This window comes from Oncorhynchus kisutch, linkage group LG1 (genome assembly GCF_002021735.2).
Source record: "Oncorhynchus kisutch isolate 150728-3 linkage group LG1, Okis_V2, whole genome shotgun sequence".
In the NCBI taxonomy this organism is placed as follows: Eukaryota; Metazoa; Chordata; class Actinopteri; order Salmoniformes; family Salmonidae; genus Oncorhynchus; species Oncorhynchus kisutch.
In genome coordinates this window covers 56,628,898-56,651,686 of record NC_034174.2, presented here as the reverse complement: position 1 = coordinate 56,651,686, position 22,789 = coordinate 56,628,898, and the positions used below count along the sequence as shown (strand labels likewise).

Sequence of the window (22,789 nt, the reverse complement as noted above, 5' to 3'; positions counted from 1 at the left end):
TTTGCGTACTATTGTTTGTATAGATGAACGTGGTACCTTCAGGCATTTGGAAATTGCTCCCAAGGATGAAACAGACTTGTGGAGGTCTACAATTCTTTTTCTGAGGCCTTGTCTGATTTCTTTTAGTTTTCACATGATGTCAAGCAAAGAGGCACTGAGTTTATCGGTGGGCCTTGAAATTATGTAAATTAGCCTATCAGAAGCTTCTAAAGCCATGACATAATTTTCTGGAATTTTCCAAGCTGTTTAAAACTTCTTTGGGATAGGGGGCACCATTTTCACTTTTGGATGAATAGAGTGCCCAGAGTGAACTGCCTCCTACTCTGTCCCAGATGCTAATATATGCATATTATTAGTATTATTGGATAGAAAACACTCTGAAGTTTCTAAAACTGTTTGAATGATGCCTGAGAGTATAACAGAACTCAAATGGCAGGCAAAAACCTAAGAAAAAATCCAAACAGGAAGTGGGAAATCTGAGGTTTGTTTCACCCCTATTGAATACACAGTGGGATATTGGTTATGTTGCACTTCCTAAGGCTTCCACTAGATGTCAACCGTCTTTAGAACGTTGTTTCAGGCTTCTCATGTGATGTGGGACCGGATGGGAGCTCTTTGAGTCAGTGGTCTGCCTACAGCCTCGTTCTCAGTCACGCGCTTTCACTTGAGAGGTAGCTGTCGTTTCAACAGACAATGGAATACTCCGGTTGGAACATTATTGAACTTTTATGATAAAAACATCCTAAAGATTGATTCTATACTTAGTTTGACAAGTTTCTTCGACCTGTAATATAACTTTTTGAACGTTTCGTCCGAATGGACCAGATCGCTCATTTTGATTTGTTTACCAAACGCCCTAACAAAGAAGCTATTGGACATAAATGGACATAAATTATGGACATTATAGAACAAAACAAGCAATTATTGTGGAACTGCGATTCCTGGGAGTGCATTCTGATGACGATCATCAAAGGTAAGTGAATATTTATAATGCTATTTATGAATAATGTTTTATGGCGGATATTTCTCTGGCTGGTTTGGGCTCTGAGCGCCGTTCTCAGATTATGCTTTTTCTGTCAAATTCTTTTGAAATGTGACACAGCGGTTGCATTAAGGAGAAGGGTATCTATATATCCATGTCTAAAAATTGTATTTTCATCGACATTTATAATGAGTATTTCTGTGAATTCATGTGGCTCTCTGTAATATCACTGCATGTTTTGGAACTACTGAACATAACACGCCAATGTAAAATAAGATTTTATGATATAAATATGAACTTTACCGAACAAAATATACATGTATTGTGTAACACGAAGTCCTATGAGTGTCGTCTGATGACGATCATCAAAGGTTAGTGATTCATTTTATCTCTATTTGTGCTTTTTGTGACTCCTCTCGTTAGCTGGAAAAATGGCTGGGTTTTTCTGTGAGTTGGTGGTGACTTAACATAATCGGTTGTGGAGCTTTCACTGTAAAGCATTTTTGAAATCAGACACTGTGGCTGGATTAACGAGAATTTTATCTTTAAAATGGTGCCTATACTTGTATGTTTGAGAAATTTGATTTATGAGATTTCTGTTGATTTGTTGATTTCGCCCTGCAATTTCATTGGCTGTTGGCGAGGGGTTCCGCGAGAGGAACGGGGTTCCGACAGGTTAACCTCTTGGTGTTAGGGGGCAGTATTTTCATTTTTGAAGAAAAAAAAACGTTCCCGGATATTTTGTCAGGAAAAGATGCTAGAATATGCATATAATTGACAGCTTTGGATAGAAAACACTAACGTTTCCAAAACTGTAAAGATGATGTTGCAGGCGAAAGCTTGAGAAAATCCAATCCGGAAGTGCCCCAGTTTCTGAAAGCCCTGCTTTCCAATGACTCCCTATTAAGCTGTGAATGTACCATCAACGAGCTTACGCTTTCTAGGTATTCCCCAAGGTGTCTACAGCATTGTGGCAAAGTTTTACGCATTTCTGTTGAAGAATAGCCATAGGCGGCCACATTGCGTAAGTGGTCACATGGTGGCTCCGAGAGAGATTCTTGCGTAAAATACAGAGGTAGCCATTATTCGGTCCTAGTGAAAAACGAATTGTCCCAACGGATATATTATCGAATAGATATTAGAAAAACACCTTGAGAATGGATTCTAAACAACGTTTGCCATGTTTCCGTCAATATTATGGAGCTAATTTGGAATATTTTTCGGTGTTGTGGTGACCGCAATTTCCGGGCGATTTCTCAGCCAAACGTGAAGAACAAACGGAGCTATTTCGCCTACAAAAATAATATTTTGTGAAAAAATTAACTTTGGCTGTCTACCTGGGAGTCTCGTGAGTGAAAACATCCGAAGTTCATCAAAGGTAAACGATTTAATTTGATTGCTTTTCTGATTTCCGTGACAAGGTTGCCTGCTGCTAGCAAGGCATAATGCTATGCTAGGCTATGATAAACTTATACAAATGCTTGTCTAGCGTTGGCTGTAAAGCATATTTTGAAAATCTGAGATGACAGGGTGATTAACAAAAGGCTAAACTGTGTTCCAATATATTTCACTTGTGATTTTCATGAATAGGAAGATTTTCTAGGAAGATTTATGTCCGTTGCGTTATGCTAATTAGTGACAGATGATGACACCTTTCCCGTTCACGGGATGGGGTGTCACTACAGGTTAAAGGCACAGTCAACTTAGTGTATGTAAACTTCTGATCCACTGGAATTGTGAATTGTGATACAGTGAATTATAATTGACATAATCTGTCTGTAAACAATTGTTGAACAAATTAGATGTCCTAACCGACTAGTCAAAACCATAGTTTGTTTGCAAGAAATTTGTGGAGTGGTTGAAAAACGAGTTTTAATGACACCAACCTAAGTGTATGTAAACTTCCGATTTCAACTGTACCTGCTGGAGTGCGTGCTACGGGCGGGTGCTGCTATGGTGAACAGTGAGCTGAGATAAGGCAGGGCTTTACCTAGCAAAGACGTATAGATGACCTTGAGCCAGTGGGTTTGGCGACGAATACGAAGCGAGGACCAGCCAACAAGAGCATACAGGTCGCAATGGTGGGTAGTATATGGGGCTTTGGTGACAAAACGGATGGCACTGTGATAGACAATAGAGAGGAAGGTAATTTAAAAAAAAATACATTTATTTAACCTTTATTCAACTAGGCAAGTCAGTTAAGAACAAATTCTTATTTACAATGCTGCTCGCCCCGGCCAAACCCGTAAGACGCTGGGCTAATTGTGCGCCGCCCTATGGGACTCGCAATCACGTCCGGATGTGATACAGCCTGGATGAGAGGGTTTGTTGCTGCGCCGGGGTTCATGATTGGATAAGGAGTTCTTTTGAGCCATTGGACGCTATAGTGGTTGTCCGCAATTACGTCCAGCTATGCCAAGAACACACTTCACAATTATATGCAATTAGGGAAATGTATGTTTCTGTAAAGACTAGGGCAAATTATCCCAGCCTCTAATTTGGAATCTTTCATATGGGATAATTGCTGATGACCAAAGGAGAGTGCACTTTTGTCTTCTCTGACAGCAAATATCTAATTCAAGCTAATGGCTTTCAGATACCAAACAAGTGCGGTGGAAAAATGGCTTGTTTGCGTCTGTGTGTGCAGGATGGACGTAACAACATGATGTCTGATCATGTCGTGACCTTTTTTGTAAACATTTCCACACTCGTGGAAATTGGCCTATATGGATGAGGCCAAATGTAAATGTTTCTAACAGAAGAACTATAAGAAGCAAATGCATGACCATAGCAGCAATTGAAAGAGAACACTTTGGAGATGATCAGGAAATTAATACAAAAAAGTATTATAAGGGTTTGAGTGAGAAGTCTAACTGGTGTCTCCCATTGGCCACACACCTCTCCAAAGTGTGCACAGTTCCTAAGTAATTCCAATGCACTTTTACGACTCAAGGAAAGAGCCTTCAACAACAAGGTGTTTTCTTTTTAGCTCTCCTAGCTTTGCCACTGACCAACTGAAGCAAGGACACTTGTAGTTTGGGGTAGGTGAGCATAATTTGAAAGCTTATTCTATTGCCAACATGGCTAGCTAAATGATAAAATATGATCTTATAGTGTTAGGCTTTCTAAAGGCACTTCATTCAAACTGATTGTAATGTTGGTGTGCATAGAGTCATGAGAGCATTCAAGTGCATTCTCATTCTGTTCGGGACTTGTCATCCTTATAACCGCGGATCAAACATAGCGATCATAAACCTTGATGCTGTAAATGCCATAAGTTTTCAAATATGGAAATGTAAAGTTCACATCTGGACTCACGAGTGTTTGGTTTGCTTGTATAAAATTAGACCGGTATTCATTTTGATGCTCAATGTCTCATCTTTTAAAACACATTGACTCCTCCTCTATTTAGAGCATTTCGCTCACTCAGACATAACAAATGTGCAAAAGTAGCCCAATTAGCAGGAGGGATGGGAGCATCTTCTTGTATCGCGCAGTGCTCAAGTTTATAACTGTTGTCAATTAAAACCCATACAACGCTGTGAACCCGAGAATGTCAGCTCTGACGTCATGTACAGCATGTTACCGTACAGCAACTGCATTCCAATTTAGGCGCTTATCAATGATAAAATCAGAAATGTTCAACCCGTATTCGAGATGGCAAGGTCTGTGAGTGGAAAGGGCTACAGCTGTAGAGTCCAGAGCTTTTACGTTCTAGAGACAATTTAAAGCATTATCTGTATGTGAAACCGTATTTACCATGTAATGACCTGTTTTCAACATGAGGCAATGAAGCCCATGCACATCTGGAAGCACTTACGGGCATATTTGAAGTGTTTATAAAATGACTTAGTAGTTGATACATCAAATAGAGCATATGAATAACATGTATTATATTTAACCTCTATGATATACAGTGCATTCGGAAAGTATATAGACAACTTCGCTCTTTCCACATTTTGTTACGTTACAGCCTTATTCTAAAATGGATTGAATAAAACATTTTCCTCATCAATCGACACACTATAACCCATAATGACAGAAATACATTATTTACATAAGTATTCAGATCCTTTGCTATGAGACTCAAAATTGAGCATCCGGTTTCCATTGGTCATCCTTGAGATGTTTCTACAATTTATTTGGAGTTCACCTGTGATAAATTCAATGATTTGGAAAGGCACACACCTGTCTATATAAGGTTCCACAGTTGACAGTGCATATCAGAGAAAATACCTAGCTGTGAGGTCGAAGGAATTGTCCGTAGAGCTACGAGACAGGATTGTGTTGAGGCACCGATCTGGGGAAGAGTATCAAAAAATGTCTGCAGCATTGATGGTCCACAAGAACACAGTGACCTCCATCATTCTTAAAAGGAAGAAAATTGGAACCACCAAGACTCTTCCTAGGGCTGACCGCCCGGCCAAACTGAGCAATCGGGGGAGAAGGGCCTTGGTCAGGGAGGTGACCAAGAACCCGATGGTCACTCTGACAGAGCTCCAGAGTTCCTCTGTGGAGATGGGAGAACCTATCATAAACCAGGCCTTTATGATAGAGTGGCCAGATGGAAGCCACTCCTCAGTAAAGGCACATGACAGCCCGTTTGGAGTTTGCCAAAAGGCACCTAAAGGACTCTCAGACCATGAGAAACAAGATTCTCTGGTCAGATGAAACCAAGATTGAACTCTTTGGCCTGAATGCCAACAACACGTCTGGAGGAAAGAAAGCACTGTACATCTCCCCAAAAATATATTTTTAGAGGTACTATGAAAATGAAAGAATACTGTATAAACATATTGCATTTTTCCCTTCAGATATTTAAATTCCATAATGCCTGAAAATATTGTTAGCCCAATAGCAAGTAAATTAGCCTTTTCTTTCTAACCAAATTTAAGGTATTCTGACAGTTAATACTGGTACACAACTTCCTTCTGGGATGTTAGGTAGAGCGTAAAATGTCCTCATTCAATATGCACACACTAAACACATTTTCATGAATGTCAATGCAGTTGATGTTCCTAAAGCGGTTGAGCTGTTGTTCCAAGCCAATGGCCAGTAGTCTTTAATTGGCATAGGCTAGTATATCGTGTCTGTTTCGTCAAGGTGCTCCCAAGTGGCGCAGCGGTCTAAGGCACAGCATCTCAGTGCTCGAGGCGTCACTACAGACCCTGGTTTGATTTCAGGCTGTATCACAACTGGCCGTGATTGGGAGTCCCATAGGGCGGTGCACAATTGGCCCAGCGTCATCAGGGTTTGGCCAGGGTAGGCCGTCATTGTAAATTAGCATTTGTTCTTAACCTTTCTAGGACTGGAAAAAGCATACCATGCAATAATCTGTGTACGAAGCTCAGAACCCAAACCAGCCAAAATAAATATCCGCCATGTTGCGCAGTCAACATTAGTCAGAAATAGCATTATAAATATTCACTTACCTTTGATGATCTTCATCAGAATGCACTCCCAGGAATCCCAGTTCCACAATAAATGTTTGATTTGTTCGATAAAGTTCATCAGTTATGTCAATATACCACCTCCTTTTGTTAGGGCGTTTGGTAAACAAATAGAAAAACGCGCGTGCAACTTCCAGCGGAAAGGTCAGATGAAATATCAAAAAAGTTATATTACTGGTGGTAGAAACATGTCAAACTAAGTATAGAATCAATCTTTAGGATGTTTTTATCATAAATGTTCAATAATGTTCCAACTGGAGAATTCCATTGTCTGTAGGAAAGCAATGGAATGAGAGCTACCTCTCATGCGCGTGACTGCGATCGAGGCTGCAGCCAGACCTCTGACTCAATCCCTCTCATTCAGCCCCCCTTCACAGTAGAAGCCTGAAACAACATTCTAAAGATGGATGACATCTAGTTGAAGCCTTAGGAAGTGCAAAATGACCCATATCCCACTGTGTATTAGATAGGGGCTGAGTTCAAAAACTACAAACCAAAGATTTCCCACTTCCTGTTTGGATTTCTTCAGGTTTTTGCCTGCCATATGAGTTATGTTATCCTCACAGTCATCATTCAAACAGTTTTAGAAACTTCAGAGTGTTTTCTATCCAATACTAATAATAATATGCATATATTAGCATCTGGGACTGAGGAGGAGGCAGTTTACTCTGGGCACGCTTTTCATCCAAAAGTGAAAATGCTGCCCCCTATCCCAAAGAAGTTTTGACTTTCCTAGTTAAATAAAGGTTAAATAAAAAAATGTAAAGGTTGTATTTTGAAATCTTGCACTAAAGGAAATGTTGAATATAACTGTGTTGCTCCGCCAACTACAATACAAATGTAACATGATCCCCTTAATTCCTTTTGCATACTATTTGCACTTATTTGAATGACTGCTACTAATACCTCAAAACACCCACCACACCAACAATAATTCTATTTTAAACTTAACAGATTCTGTGGACTTTGGTGAACCATTTCAAGGTTGGGATACATGCGAAGTGGATGGACTTTCTGTCTTGATTTTTCTTTGTATGTATATTACATTTTTATTGGCCCATTCACCCTCTCCGGAGGACAAAACATACTTTGTTTTACTTTTTTTTTCAGCTATTTTGTTACATATTCATTATTCAAACATGGCACTTTTATACACAGTATTACATGAGAGAAATATAGTTTGAGATACACATTAAAAGATACTCAGATATATACGGTTGACATAATAAATTGCATTTTCAGTCCTAACTCTTGCAGATCATGAACTTTTAATCCCAACCCTCAGCAACTCTCAGCCCATCCTACCTATCTCCGTAGACCACCCTTTCTTGATTTCCATGTGCCATATAGAGTATTTTTCAACTGTGCTGTGATGTCTTAAATTAATTCTGAACATTTCTAATTTCATAGTATTCATAGATTGTAAATTAAATTTGCTAAGAGTATTATTATATTAATTGATTGACTAAGGCTTTCCAAATTACAAAACAGTGCTATTTGTAGGGTCGGTTTAGGTGAATGTTGTGATTTTTCAGCCACTCCTGAACCTGTAACCAGAAACAAGCTACACAGGGGCAATACCAGAATAAATTATCTAATGACTCTGTTTCTGCAGTGCTGAAATTGTTGTATGCCCCATATATATAATATTATGTTGGTGACGAGAATTGTGTATAATTTAAATAAAAAAACTCAGTGTTCAATCAAGTGTTGTTTTGAGTGTCAGTTCATAAACTATGTGCCATGAAATTGGAACTTCGAAAATCTCTTCCCAGGAATTTTTCAACCTGTATGGCGCAGCTGTCAACATTTTGATCCTCAAACGAAACTGGTATATTTATCTATTTATGCAAAGAAAATCTGCCTAATGTGTTTTGTAATATAGGGCAGACAAACAAGTTCCCAACCTTAACCCCCTTTCACCGACCTCCTCAATTTATGCGGTAATGTTGCAATCAGTTGGTTGTAACTTTGGACAGAGCAAACATGATAATCCAAGATGGCGTAGCAGTCGGACGTCTGTTTTGTTTTCGTCTTGTCCAGTCCCATGTATATATCGTTTTTCTTCTTATATATTTCATATCCATTTTTTATATTTCTAATCTCAATTTCCATCTACAGACTGAACATACTCTCCTGCAAACCGCCTCAACCAATGTGGTATGGATCTGCAAATTTTTATACTTTAGAACCGGAACCCCCTTCAGAAGCTAGCCAGCTAACTAGCTACTAGCTAGTAGTCAGTTAGCCACTGCTAGCGGTCTTCACCGTTAACGCAGACATCTGCCAGTCTTAGCCCGGTCAATTCCTGCCAGTCTGCACAGTGTGATATCAACCCAGAGCATATCGGACTGCTTTTCTCTACCACATCTCCGGATTCCTACCGCAAGCTCTGAACCTTTACTCCAGATCATCGCAGCTAGCTAGCTGCTCTCCTAGTAGCTACTTCTGACTAACGTCTCTGTCCCGAAGCAAGCACCAGTTAGCCTGGAGCTAGCCTCGAGCTAGGCCATTCTCCAGGCTAGCAGAAGGGTTCCATCAGACAATACCTGGGCTTCAATAACTCTTTTGCCAATTGGCCTGGACCCTTTGCTGCTGGATCCCAGCCGATGCATCACGATTGGTCTGCCAACGTAACCGTCCGAGGGGGTTTCAACAAGCTCTCCCGTTGCGACGTCCCCCTGAGGCCAATCTGCTAGTCCTGGTCTGCTAGCTGTCTGAATCGGCGTGCCTCCAGCTCGCCTAGCTACTCACTCACGACCCTATGATCACTCGGCTACACATGCGTCTCCCAAATGTCAATATGCCTTGTCTATTGCTGTTTTGGTTAGTGATTTTTGTCTTATTTCACTGTATAGCCTCCAGCCCTGATCAATATGCCTTAGCTAGCCCTTTTGTTCCACCCCCCCACACATGCTGTGACCTCACCTGGCTAAAATGGTGCCTCTAGAGACAAAACCTCTCATCGTCACTCAATGCCTAGGCTTACCTCCACTGTACTCACATCCTACCCTACCCTTGTCTGTACATTATGCCTTGAATCTACTCTTCTGCGCCCAGAAATCTGCTCCTTTAACTCTCTGTTCCAAACGCACTAGACGACCAGTTCTTTTAGCCTTTAGCAGTACCCTTATCCTACTCCTCCTCTATTCCTCTGGTGATGTAGAGGTTAATCCAGGCCCTGCAGCCCCTAGCATCACTCCCATTCCCCAGCAGCTTTCATTTGTTGACTTCAGTAACTATAAAAGCATTGGTTTAATGCATGTTAACATTAGAAGCCTCCTCCCTAAGTTTGTTTTATTCACTGCTTTAGCACACTCCGCCAACCCGGATGTCCTAGCTGTGTCTGAATCCTGGCTTAGGAAGGCCAACAAAAATCCTGACATTTCCAGAAACTATTACATTTTCGACCAGATATAACTGTCAAAGGGTGTGGCATCGCAATCTACTGCAGAGATCTGTCATACAATTCGAACTTCTACTTTCAAAAATCGTCCTTTCCAGAAACAAGTCTCCCACCGTTGACCCTTGTTATAGACCCCTTCAGCCCCAAGCTGTGCCCTGGACACCATGTGAATTGATCGCCCCCCATCTATCTTCAGAGTTTGTACTGTTAGGTGACCTAAACTGGGACATGCTAAACACCCCGGCCGTCCTACAATCTAAACTTGATGCCCTTAATCTCACACAAATTATCAAGGAACCTACCAGGTACAAACCTAAATCCGTAAACATGGGCACTCTCTTTGATATCATCCTGACCAACTTTCCCTCTAAATACACCTCTGCTGTCTTCAACCAGGATCTCAGCGATCACTGCCTCATTGCCTGCGTGTGTAATGGGTCCGCGGTCAAATGACCACCCCCCATCAATGTCAAATGCTCCCTAAAACAATTCAGTGAGCAGGCCTTTCTAATCGACCTGGCCCGGGTATCCTGGAAGGATATTGACTTCATCCCATCAGTAGAGGATGCCTGGTTGCTCTTCAAAAGTGCTTTCCTCACCATCTTAAATAAGCATGCCCCATTCAAAAAATGTAGAACTAAGAACAGATATAACCCTTGGTTCAACCCAGACTTGACTGCCCTTGACCAGCACAAAAACATCCTGTGGAGTTCTGCATTAGCATGGAATAGCACCCACAATATGCAACTTTTCAGAGAAGTCAGGAACCAATACACTCAGTCAGTTAGGAAAGAAAAGGCTAGCTTTTTCAAAGAGAAATTTGCTTCCTCTAGCACTAATTCCAAAATGTTTTGGGACACTGTAAAGTCCATGGAGAATAAGAGGCCCTCCTTCTAGCTGCCCACTGCAGTGATGATAGGAAACACTGTCACCACCGATAAATCTATGATAATCGATCATTTCAATAAGCATTTTTCTAAGGCTGGCCAAGCTTTCCAATTGGCAACCCCTACCCTGGCCAACGTCTCAGCACCCCCTGCAGCAACTTGCCCAGCCCCCCCACTTCTCTTTCACCCAAATCCAGACAGCTGATGTTCTGAAAGAGCTGCAAAATCTGGTTCCCTACAAATCAGCTGGGCTAGATAATCTGGACCCTCTCTTACTAAAATTATCAGTTGAAATTGTTGCAACCCCTACTAATAGGGGTTGCATCGTCTGCAACGTCTGAGATCCCTAAAGATTGGAAAGCTGCCGCGGTCATCCCTCTCTTCAAAGGGGGAGACACTCTAGATCCAAACTGTTATAGACCTATATCCTTCCTGCCCTGCCTCAACCTCACTGAGCTCGAGCTGTTGTGCAAGAAGGAATGGGAAAAAATGTCAGTCTCTCGATGTGCAAAACTGATAGAGACATACCCCAAGCGACTTACAGCTGTAATCGCAGCAAAAGGTGGCGCTACAAAGTATTAACTTAAGGGGGCTGAATCATTTTGCACGCCCAATTTTTCAGTTTTTGATTTGTTAATTTTTTTTGAAATATCCAATAAATGTCGTTCCACTTCATGATTGTGTCCCACTTGTTGTTGATTCTTCACAAAAAATACAGTTTTATATCTTTATGTTTGAAGCCTGAAATGTGGCAAAAGGTCGCAAAGTTCAAGGGGGCCGAATACTTTCGCAAGGCACTGTATATCAATGATTTTGGCTTGCTGCTGGTGATTCACATCTACACAGATGACACCATTCTGTATACATCTGGCACATCTTTGGGCACTGTGCTAACAAACCGTGCATGCTCTTCAACCGATTGCTACCCGCACCCTCCCGCCCGACTAGCATCACTACTCTGAATGGTTCTGACCTAGAATACGTGGACAACTACAAATACGTAGGTGTCTGGTTAGACTGTAAACTCTCCTTCCAGACTCACATTAAGCATCTCCGAATCCAAAATTAAATCTAGAATCGGCTTCCTATTTCGCAACAAAGCCTCCTTCACTCATGCTGCCAAACATACCCTCGTAAAACTGACTATCCTACCGATCCTTGACTTTGGCCTTGTCATTTACAAAGTAGCCCCCAACACTCTACTCAGCAAACTGGATGCAGTCTACCACAGTGCCATCTGTTTTTTCACCAAAGCCCCATATACTACCCACCACTGCGACCTGTATGCTCTCGTTGGCTTGCCCTCACTACATATCCTTCGCCAAACCCACTGGCTCCAGGTCATCTATAAGTCTTAGCTAGGTAAAGCCCCGCCTTATCTCAGCTCACTGGTCACCATAGCACGCGCTCCAGCAGGTATATTGCACTGGTCATCCCCAAAGCCAACACTTCCTTTGGCCGCCTTTCCTTCCAGTTCTCTGCTGCCAATGACTGGAACGAATTGCAAAAACCTCTGAAGCTGGAGTCATATCTCCCTCTCTAACTTTAAGCATCAGCTGTCAGAGCAGCTTACCGATCACTGTACCTGTACACAGCCAATCTGTAAATAGCACACCCAACTACCTCATCCCCATATTATTACTAACCCTCTTGCATCCCAATATCTCTACTTGCACATAATCATCTGCACATTATCACTCCAGTATTAATGCTAAATTGTAATTATTTCACCTCTATGGTGTATCTATTTTCTACCTAACCCTATTCTTCTACATTTGCACACACTGTACACAGATTCTTCTATGTTTCTTTTATATTGTGTTATTGACTGTACGTTTGTTTATGTGTAACTCTGTGTTTGTTTTTGTCGCACTGCTTTGCTTTATCTTGGTCATGTCACAGTTGTAAATGAGAACTTGTTCTCAACTGGCCTACCTGGTTAAATAAAGGTGAAATAAAATAAACATCTTTTTTTTTTTTTTTAACATTCCCATCATTTCTGTGTGTGTGACAACTCCACCATTCCTATTCATAATATCATGAATTATCTAGACCCTCTATGAGACTGTGTAGTATTGCAGACTTAAGAGAAAACTTGAGTCATTGGCATACATTGACACATTTGTTTTAAAGCCCTGGATCTTTAACCCCTTAATATTATTCTTAGATCTGATTTTAATAGCTAACAAATAGAAAAGGAGAAAGTGGACAACATTGTTTAACTCCTATTGACAGTTCAATACTTTCTGAGAAGTAACCATTATTCACTACTTTACACCTGGGGTTGCAATAAATAACTTTAACCCATTGTATAATGGGTTAAAGTCCAGGCATAGTCCAGGCATGTATAAACTGAGCATACAAAACATTAAGGACACCTGTTCTTTCCATGACCAGATGAATCCAGCTGAATGCTATGATCCCTTATGGATGTCACAAAATCCACTTCAATCAGTGTAGTTGAACGGGAGGAGAAAGGTTAAAGAATGATTTATAAGCAATTGAGGCATGGATTGTGTATGTGTGCCATTCAGAGGTTGATATATTCCGAATATTTAAGTACCTTTGAATAGGGTATTGCACTAGGTGCCAGGTGCACCGGTTTGTGTCAAAAACTGCAAAAAAAATAAAAATGCAATGATGCTGGTTTTCTCACACTAGACTTGCAGAGTCCATGCCCCAGACGCATCGAGTCTGTTCTGAGTAACCCAATATTAGGAAGGTGTCCTTAATGTTTTGTACAGTGTACACAAATTGTAATCATACTTTATCAAAGGTCTTTTCAAAATCTACTATGAAGACCAGGCCTGTTTTCAATTTTTTTTTAAATAGTTTTCATTGTTTCAAGTAATTGTCTTATACAGTATTATCTCCAATGTATTGTCAATGTAAAAATACCTTTCTAATTAGAATGAATAAAATCCAATAAAACCTTTCTATGGTTTAGAATTGCATAGAATTGCAAAGGGCTTCCAGTTTTATAAATGGACTGGTTCTTTACACTTACCACCTGGGTCCTGTTTTAGTAATATTTAAATCAGACCTTCTTGCTGTGTATCTGATAGTCTACCATTTTTATAGTCGGTAAAACATGTGAATAGTGGATCTTTGAGTATACAAAAAAATGTTTAATGTACTGTAACTCAACTGGTATTCCATCAAGCCCAGGAATTTTTCCAGACTGAAAGGAATGACTTGTATCAAGAAATTCCTCCTCTGTAATTTGGCTTTCACACAAGTCTTTCTGTACAGTTATTAATTGTACACTATTATGAGGAAAAAAAGTTAACATCATTCAGTGGAGATGGAGGAGACTGAAAAGAGAAAATATTCTTAAAATATTTAGCTTCATCTTTCAAAATATAATTTGGTGATCAGAAACACTCCGTCATTTGTAACATGTTTCTGTTTTTATTGATTTTTATTTAAACTTTATTTAACTAGGCAAGTTTAACCCCTAGCAAGTTAAAGATTAGTATTGAATTGCATGGCCTCTGAAGGCACATTCGAAAGTATCCCATACAATAAGGGGATCTGCTGTACCTAGAGTACACTACCGTTCAAAAGTTTGGGGTCACTTAGAAAGTTCCTTGTTTTTGACAGAAAATCACATTGACATCACAAATTGATCAGAAATACAGTGTAAACATTGTATTGTGACTATTGTAGCTGGAAACTACAGATTGTTTTATGGAATATGTAAATAGGAGTACCTCTGCAACCATCACTTCTGTGTTCCAATGGCACGTTGTGTTAGCCAATCCAAGTTTATCATTTTAAATGGCTAATTGATCTTTAGAAAATCATTTTGCAATTATGTTAGCACAGCTGAAACTTGTGTTTCTGATTAAAGAAGCAACTAAATTGGCCTTCTTTAGACTAGTTGAGTATCTGGAGCATCAGCATTTGTGGGTTCAATTACAGGTTCAAAATGGCCAGAAACAAAGTACTTTCTTCTGAAACTCATCAGTCTATTCTTGTTCTGAGAAATGAAGGCTATTCCAAGCGAGAAATTGACAAGAAACTGAAGATCTCGAACAACAGGAGTGATGGTTGCTGATAATGGGCCTCTGTACGCCTATTTAGATATTCCATAAAAAAAAATCAACTGTTTCCAGCTACAATAGTCGTTTACACCATTAACAATGTCGACACTGTATTTCTAATCAATTTGATGTTATTTTAATGGACCAAAAATGTGCTTTTCTTTCAAAAACAAGGACATTTCTACGTGACACCAAACTTTTCAATGGTAGTGTATGTTCGGCAGGAAAAAGTCTATTAAAAGTTATAAATTATTTTGTCTTGGTTAAAAACAGCTTGTCATCCAGTAGGCTGTGATTACATTTACAATATCCCTGCTCACATGGAAATTCGGTAAGAGTTATGTGGATGCCAATTAGATGGTGGTCTGATCCCATTCTGTCTCCTATCAACACTTTTTAAACTTTTGGAGCCAGTGAGAAGGACACAGGAAAGTAGTCAAGACGACTAGCTTGATTAATCCTCCTCCATGTACTGTATCTCACTAGTTCAGGGTTTTTAAGCCTCCATATATCCACTAGTTCTAATGTGTCCATGATATTCGTGATCTCCTTAAGTGCATGAGGGTGATAGTTTGTTATGCGATTCTGTGGACTTGGGTGAACCATTTCAAGTTTGGAATAAAAAAGGGGGTAACACTTTGGTTGAAACTTGTGCAACCTTGTGTAAGGTGTAAGGTGTAAGGTGTTAACTATCATGTGTTGTGTATTACCAATTCATTTATTACTGTGCAGATAAGCAGTAAAAACAACCAAATATACAATCTTCCCAAACACGATTATTTTGTCAATCTGACACCTCCATAATGCCAACCCCCCAAAATTGTTAGGCTTTATGCACGAGTTTCCACATTTGAAGCAGAGAAAAACAGACTAGGTTGAAACACTTCCAAAATGGAGACACCTGGACATGTTACTAACTTACCATACTGCAGACATAATGGACCTGACTGAAGTGATGGCATAGTATGGTACCTGACGGGAGCTCCTCTGGACTGCGCAGGCTTCAGCAGAACTGTGATGGTGGTGTCCGTCTCATTCAGAGGGGGAATGTCTGTCTCGTACTCCGGCATTGATGGGGCTAGTGGGGAAAGATTCAGAGGGTATGAGATAGAGTTGTGTTCATAAGGGCATGCAATGGAAAAAGCTAAAATGTTTTGCAATGAAAAACAAATATGATTGAGTCTGTTTTGTTACTTTTGTTTCCTAATGAACACAATCCCTTTCAAATTATTATCTTTAAAACACACAATCAACACACTTGGTCCCCTGACATGAAAATAGTGGATTCAGCTCTGTGATTTCTAAAGCTAATGCACAATAGAGTATTGGCATACAGTCACAGTACCTAAACAGACCATCTCCATCTATGGATTTAAGTCAAAGTTGTCCATGAAGCCATACCTAAAGATTGACCTTTTTAAAGATGTACCCTAACACAAGCGTGTTGGTGTGAAAACCTTGCCCTGTACGCGTCACGATAGTGCCATCTCTCTAAAATGTCACGTCTTCCCCAGTCTTCATTATCTCCAAAACATTCATAGGACAACCTTGATTAGATAAATCGCAGCAGACTGAAATTAGAAATGGCAAAACATTCAGGGATTCAAAAAGAATGGTGTTGATGCTGTAGGCCATCAAGGCTCTAGTCTATTGTATGACTGACAACTAAGACAGGGAATGTTTACTTTCAGAGATAAGAAGATACATCCTTGATGCTTGTGTTACACCATTTCTCTATATGAATGTCAGTGAATGACATGTTTCAAATGAATGATGCACAATGATAAACAATTGCTCACTGTTTGGTTGCTATGTTGTGTGAATGTACAGTACCGTTCAAAAGTTTGGACACACCTACTCATTCAAAGATTTTTCTTCATTGGTACTATTTTCTATTATTGTAGAATAATAGTGAAGACATCAAAACCATGAAATAACATATGGAATCATATACTAACCAAAAAAAGTGTTAAACATACCAATATACATATTAGATTTTAGATTCTTCAAAGTAGCCACCCTTTTCCTTGATGACAGCTTTGCACAGTCTTGGCATTCTCTCAACCAGCTTCACCTGGAATGCTTTTCCAACAGTCGTGAAGGAGTACCTACATATGTGACCAGTTTCATTTAACTAGGCGTATGTCGCAAGTCACCAGAGAGGCGTTTGAACATAAAACACATAAGTGTTTACCAACAAGCCTGGTTGGTTTAGTAAACAAAAAGACAGGAACCTTCCTACTAGCCAAGATTGGCTGAGATAATGAGTGGGCTGCAGTGTAGCATCTTGTGTCTATAAAATGAGCTGCTCGTAATGCATAGGTAATCCTTTCTACTGCAGTTTGTTCAAAAGATAATGTTAGCCATGGAGAACTGCAAGTATGTTGCAACTGCTCTCAATAACATTGCTCCCCTGAATTTATCAGGCTGTAGACCAAGGTCAGTGGGGAAAAGTTGTGATGAACTACTTTCTGGAGAACGATCGTGCCATGCTGACTCTCTCTGAGCTGTGCAAACTAAATGGAAAGGAGCTGCAGTCTGCCGTGAAGCTTTCATCCATGTATACGAAGAGACATAAGAGTCTAGCAACAGTTTCAAATATTATACGTTTCTAATTTTGTCCGAAAGTTGTTTTCATTAGCCTGCTAAAGTTCGATGGCTGACTTGCTAGCTAACATTGAACCTATTTGGTTAACTTTAGCTAACTATTACAATCAGTTTGTTTTGCTAGTACTCTATGGATTGGGATTATAGTTAATTGTTTAGCTAGCTAGCTAATGTTAAATGTCTAAACAAAAGATGCCAAATTAAAGCTTGCTGTTAGCTCGCTAACCTTAGCTGAGGTTAGATTGCTGGCTTGCTAGCTAACACTAAGTTACGTGTATGAACTGTGTGTAACATTAGTGATGTTTTCTCGGAATACCATTTCGCATTGCTAATTATAGCCTAATGTTTGCTAACTAACTAGCTAACATTGAACCAATTTGGTTAACTTTAGCTAGCTATGACAATCAGTTTGTTTCACTAGTACTCTATGAATTGGGATTATATTTCATTGTTTAGCTGGCTAGCATGCTAGCTACATGTCTAAACAAAATACCCTAAGTTAAAGCTTGATGTTAGCTGGCTAACATTAGCTGACGTTAAATGTCTGGCTAGTTAGCTAACATTACGTGAAATAACTGTGTGTAGTAATGTTCTCAGAATGCCAGTTCGCATCTATTATATAATATATAATCTGGAATTCGTCTTTTAGCATCAGTAGAACATGCTTCACTCTCCTCCACTAGTCATACAAGGAGAATGGTCTAATGCCACCCATCAAAATGAGAGCTGACCCAAGCAAGCACAGGTTACACCTGAAGCATGAGGACTTTCAGTGAGTGGTGAATTTCATCAACAATGCAATAGTATTACCAGGATGGCACCCAGGACACAAACACTTTCGTCGAAAGCTGCATCCCATGTGACAGAAGCAGCAATGTGGCGTCTCTACAAGACATCAATGACTCAAACACTTAGTACGTAAAGCATAAACACGTTTTGATTATTTAATTGACCTCCAACATTATTGGCACTACTTTTGTTGATTTGACATTTTTTCTGTATTTTCCAGAGGTACGTGTAGTTGGGCTGTCTTCCTTCGGGCTGTGGAGAAGATTTCTACCCCACATCTCAAGCACTAAGCCTAGGACAGACCTGTGTTGGCAGTGCCAGAGGAACAACTATCATTTCTTCAGATCTGCCAGAAGCTGTTAAGTCAGCCAAGCTGAAGAAGCAAGAGCAGCATCACCTGCTTGTTCAGAGTAAGCGGTCTGTCTACCAGAAGAGGTTTGCTGACGGCAAGACCAACTGTTTTAAGACCTGCAGTTGTCTCTAGGGGCCCCTACTGAACCAGCAAACAAAGCCATCAGGATGCATTACAGCTTTGATTTTAAGTAAGCAAAATGTCCTCAAATACACTGATTAAAAGACTATATATATATAGTGGGGCAAAAAAGTATTTAGTCAGCCACCAATTGTGCAAGTTCTCCCACTTAAAAAGATGAGAGGCCTGTAATTTTCATCATAGGTACAACTATGACTGACAAAATAAGGAAAAGAAATCCAGAAAAATCACATTGTAGGATTTTTTATTAATTTATTTGCAAATTACGGTGAAAAAAAAGTATTTGGTCAATAACAAACGTTTATCTCAATACTTTGTTATATACCCTTTTTGGCAATGACAGAGGTCAAACGTTTTCTGTAAGTCTTCACAAGGTTTTCACACACTGTTGCTGGTATTTTGGCCCATTCCTCCATGCAGATCTCCTCTAGAGCAGTGATGTTTTCGGGGCTGTTGCTGGGCAACACAGACTTTCAACTCCCTCCAAAGATTTTCTATGGGGTTGAGATCTGGAGACTGTCTAGGCCACTCCAGGACCTTGAAATGCTTCTTATGAAGCCACTCCTTCATTGCCCGGGCGGTGTGTTTGGGATCATTGTCATGCTGAAAGACCCAGCCACGTTTCATCTTCAGTGCCCTTGCTGATGGAAGGAGGTTTTCACTCAAAATCTCACGATACATGGCCCCATTCATTCTTTCCTTTACACGGATCAGTCATCCTGGTCCCTTTGCAGAAAAACAGCCCCAAAGCATGATGTTTCCACCCCCATGCTTCACAGTAGGTATGGTGTTCTTTGGATGCAACTCAGCATTCTTTGTCCTACAAACACGACGAGTTGAGTTTTTACCAAAAAGTTATATCTTGGTTTCATCTGACCATATGACAATTCTCCCAATCTTCTTCTGGATCATCCAAATGCTCTCTAGCAAACTTCAGACGGGCCTGGACATGTACTGGCTGAAGCAGGGGGACACGTCTGGCACTGCAGGATTTGAGTCCCTGGCGGCGTAGTGTGTTACTGAAGGCTTTGTTACTTTGGTCCCAGCTCTCTGCAGGTCATTCACTAGGTCCCCCCGTGTGGTTCTGGGATTTTTGCTCACCGTTCTTGTGATCATTTTGACCCCACGGGGTGAGATCTTGTGTGGAGCCCCAGATCGAGGGAGATTATCAGTGGTCTTGTATGTCTTCCATTTCCTAATAATTGCTCCCACAGTTGATTTCTTCAAACCAAGCTGCTTACCTATTGCAGATTCAGTCTTCCCAGCCTGGTGCAGGTCTACAATTTTGTTTCTGGTGTCCTTTGACAGCTCTTTGGTCTTGGCCATAGTGGAGTTTGGAGTGTGACTGTTTGAGGTTGTGGACAGGTGTCTTTTATACTGATAACAAGTTCAAACAGGTGCCATTAATACAGGTAACGAGTGGAGGACAGAGGAGCCTCTTAAAGAAGAAGTTTCAGGTCTGTGAGAACCAGAAATCTTGCTCTTTTTAAGTGGGAGAACTTGCACAATTGGTGGCTGACTAAATACTTTTTTGCCCCACTTTATGTATGTATGTACAGTGCCTTGCGAAAGTATTCGGCCCCCTTGAACTTTGCGACCTTTTGCCACATTTCAGGCTTCAAACAAAGATATAAAACTATTTTTTTGTGAAGAATCAACAACAAGTGGGACACAATCATGAAGTGGAACGACATTTATTGGATATTTCAAACTTTTTTAACAAATCAAAAACTGAAATATTGGGCGTGCAAAATTATTCAGCCCCCTTAAGTTAATACTTTGTAGCGCCACCTTTTGCTGCGATTACAGCTGTACGTCGCTTGGGGTATGTCTCTATTAGTTTTGCAAATCGAGAGTGACATTTTTTCCCATTCCTCCTTGCAAAACAGCTCGAGCTCAATGAGGTTGGATGGAGAGCATTTGTGAACAGCAGTTTTCAGTTCTTTCCACAGATTCTCGATTGGATTCAGGTCTGGACTTTGACTTGGCCATTCTAACACCTGGATATGTTTATTTTTGAACCATTCCATTGTAGATTTTGCTTTATGTTTTGGATCATTGTCTTGTTGGAAGACAAATCTCCATCCCAGTCTCAGGTCTTTTGCAGACTCCATCAGGTTTTCTTCCAGAATGGTCCTGTATTTGGCTCCATCCATCTTCCCATCAATTTTAACCATCTTCCCTGTCCCTGCTGAAGAAAAGCAGGCCCAAACCATGATGCTGCCACCACCATGTTTGACAGTGGGGATAGGGTGTTCAGGGTGATGAGCTGTGTTGCTTTTACGCCAAACATAACGTTTTGCATTGTTGCCAAAAAGTTATATTTTGGTTTCATCTGACCAGAGAACCTTCTTCCACATGTTTGGTGTGTCTCCCAGGTGGCTTGTGGCAAACTTTAAACAACACTTTTTATGGATATCTTTAAGAAATGGCTTTCTTCTTGCCACTCTTCCATAAAGGCCAGATTTGTGCAATATACGACTGATTGTTGTCCTATGGACAGAGTCTCCCACCTCAGCTGTAGATCTCTGCAGTTCATCCAGAGTGATCATGGGCCTCTTGGCTGCATCTCTGATCAGTCTTCTCCTTGTATAAGCTGAACGTTTAGAGGGACGGCCAGGTCTTGGTAGATTTCAGTGGTCTGATACTCCTTCCATTTCAATATTATCGCTTGCACAGTGCTCCTTGGGATGTTTAAAGCTTGGGAAATCTTTTTGTATCCAAATCCGGCTTTAAACTTCTTCACAACAGTATCTCGGACCTGCCTGGTGTGTTCCTTGTTCTGCATGATGCTCTCTGCGCTTTTAACGGACCTCTGAGACTATCACAGTGCAGGTGCATTTATACGGAGACTTGATTACACACAGGTGGATTGTATTTATCATCAGTCATTTAGGTCAACATTGGATCATTCAGAGATCCTCACTGAACTTCTGGAGAGAGTTTGCTGCACTGAAAGTAAAGGGGCTGAATAATTTTGCACGCCCAATTTTTCAGTTTTTGATTTGTTAAAAAAGTTTGAAATATCCAATAAATGTCGTTCCACTTCATGATTGTGTCCCACTTGTTGTTGATTCTTCACAAAAAAATACAGTTTTATATCTATGTTTGAAGCCTGAAATGTGGCAAAAGGTCGCAAAGTTCAAGGGGGGCGAATACTTTCGCAAGGCACTGTATGTATGTATGTATGTATGTATGTGGCAGGCAAATACCTTTCACTGAGCTGTGTAAAGACATGCGTGAGACAATTCATTGTAATTTATCTTAATGATCTTTTGTTGTTTGCAGGTGCACTGTCCTTCTATGTAGCCAGGTCCCATCTACTTTATAACTCCTCGCAAGTGTGGCGTGTTTGTGTCTGCTGTGAAGGAATAACAAGTCAACTACTTGATTGAGGAAGTCATGTCATCCAGCAAAGGCAGCAGCGCATTCATCAAGTACACACACCATTTCTTCACCAACTACGGAGTTGGGGAAACATGTGTGGAACTGAATTGTGATAACTGCAGTGGCCAAAACAATAAGACGTTTGTGCTCTGCTATTGTGCCTGGCAGACGATGCACAAGCTCCACCAGAGTCTCGACATAAACTTCCTGATCACAGACCACACCAAGTTTGCCCCCGACTGACTGGTGCTTCGTTCTCATCAAGCAGCGCTTCAGAAAGACCAGAATGAACAATTTGTCTGAGATTAATTAACATTTAACAAGGCACACCTGTTAAATGAAATGCATTCCAAGTGACTACCGCATGAGGCTGGTTGAGAGAATGCCAAGAGTGTGCAAAGATGTAATCAAGTCAAAGGGTGGCTACTTTGAAGAATCTCAAATATAAAATATATTTTGATTTGTTTGAAACCTTTTGGGTTACTGCAGTACATGATTCCATTTGTGTTATTTCTTAGTTTTGATGTCTTCACTATTATTCTACAATGTAGAACATTTTTAAAAATAAAGAAAAACCCTTGAATGAGTTGGTGTGTCCAAACTATTGACTGGTACTGCATGTATCACAAAAGTTACATAAACAATTCTAAATTAAGCATATAGGAGTACCTGTATCTTTGTTAACCACTCGACACAGATTAGCCGCATGTGCACCCCACCTCAAATAATTTGGAGGAATATC

At 40.4% G+C, this 22,789-nt stretch overlaps 1 protein-coding gene across 7 annotated transcripts in view; it reads right to left on the bottom strand.

Annotated features, from left to right (window-relative positions):
- Window positions 1-22,789, bottom strand: part of LOC109891034 (receptor-type tyrosine-protein phosphatase T) — a 400,507-nt gene that overhangs the window by 106,140 nt on the left and 271,578 nt on the right. For all 7 annotated transcript variants that reach the window (XM_031827335.1, XM_031827341.1, XM_031827357.1 and 4 more), the window contains exon 11: window positions 15,744-15,849. In XM_031827335.1, the coding sequence (XP_031683195.1) occupies window positions 15,744-15,849 (106 nt within the window). The remainder of the gene's footprint in view (window positions 1-15,743; window positions 15,850-22,789) is intronic.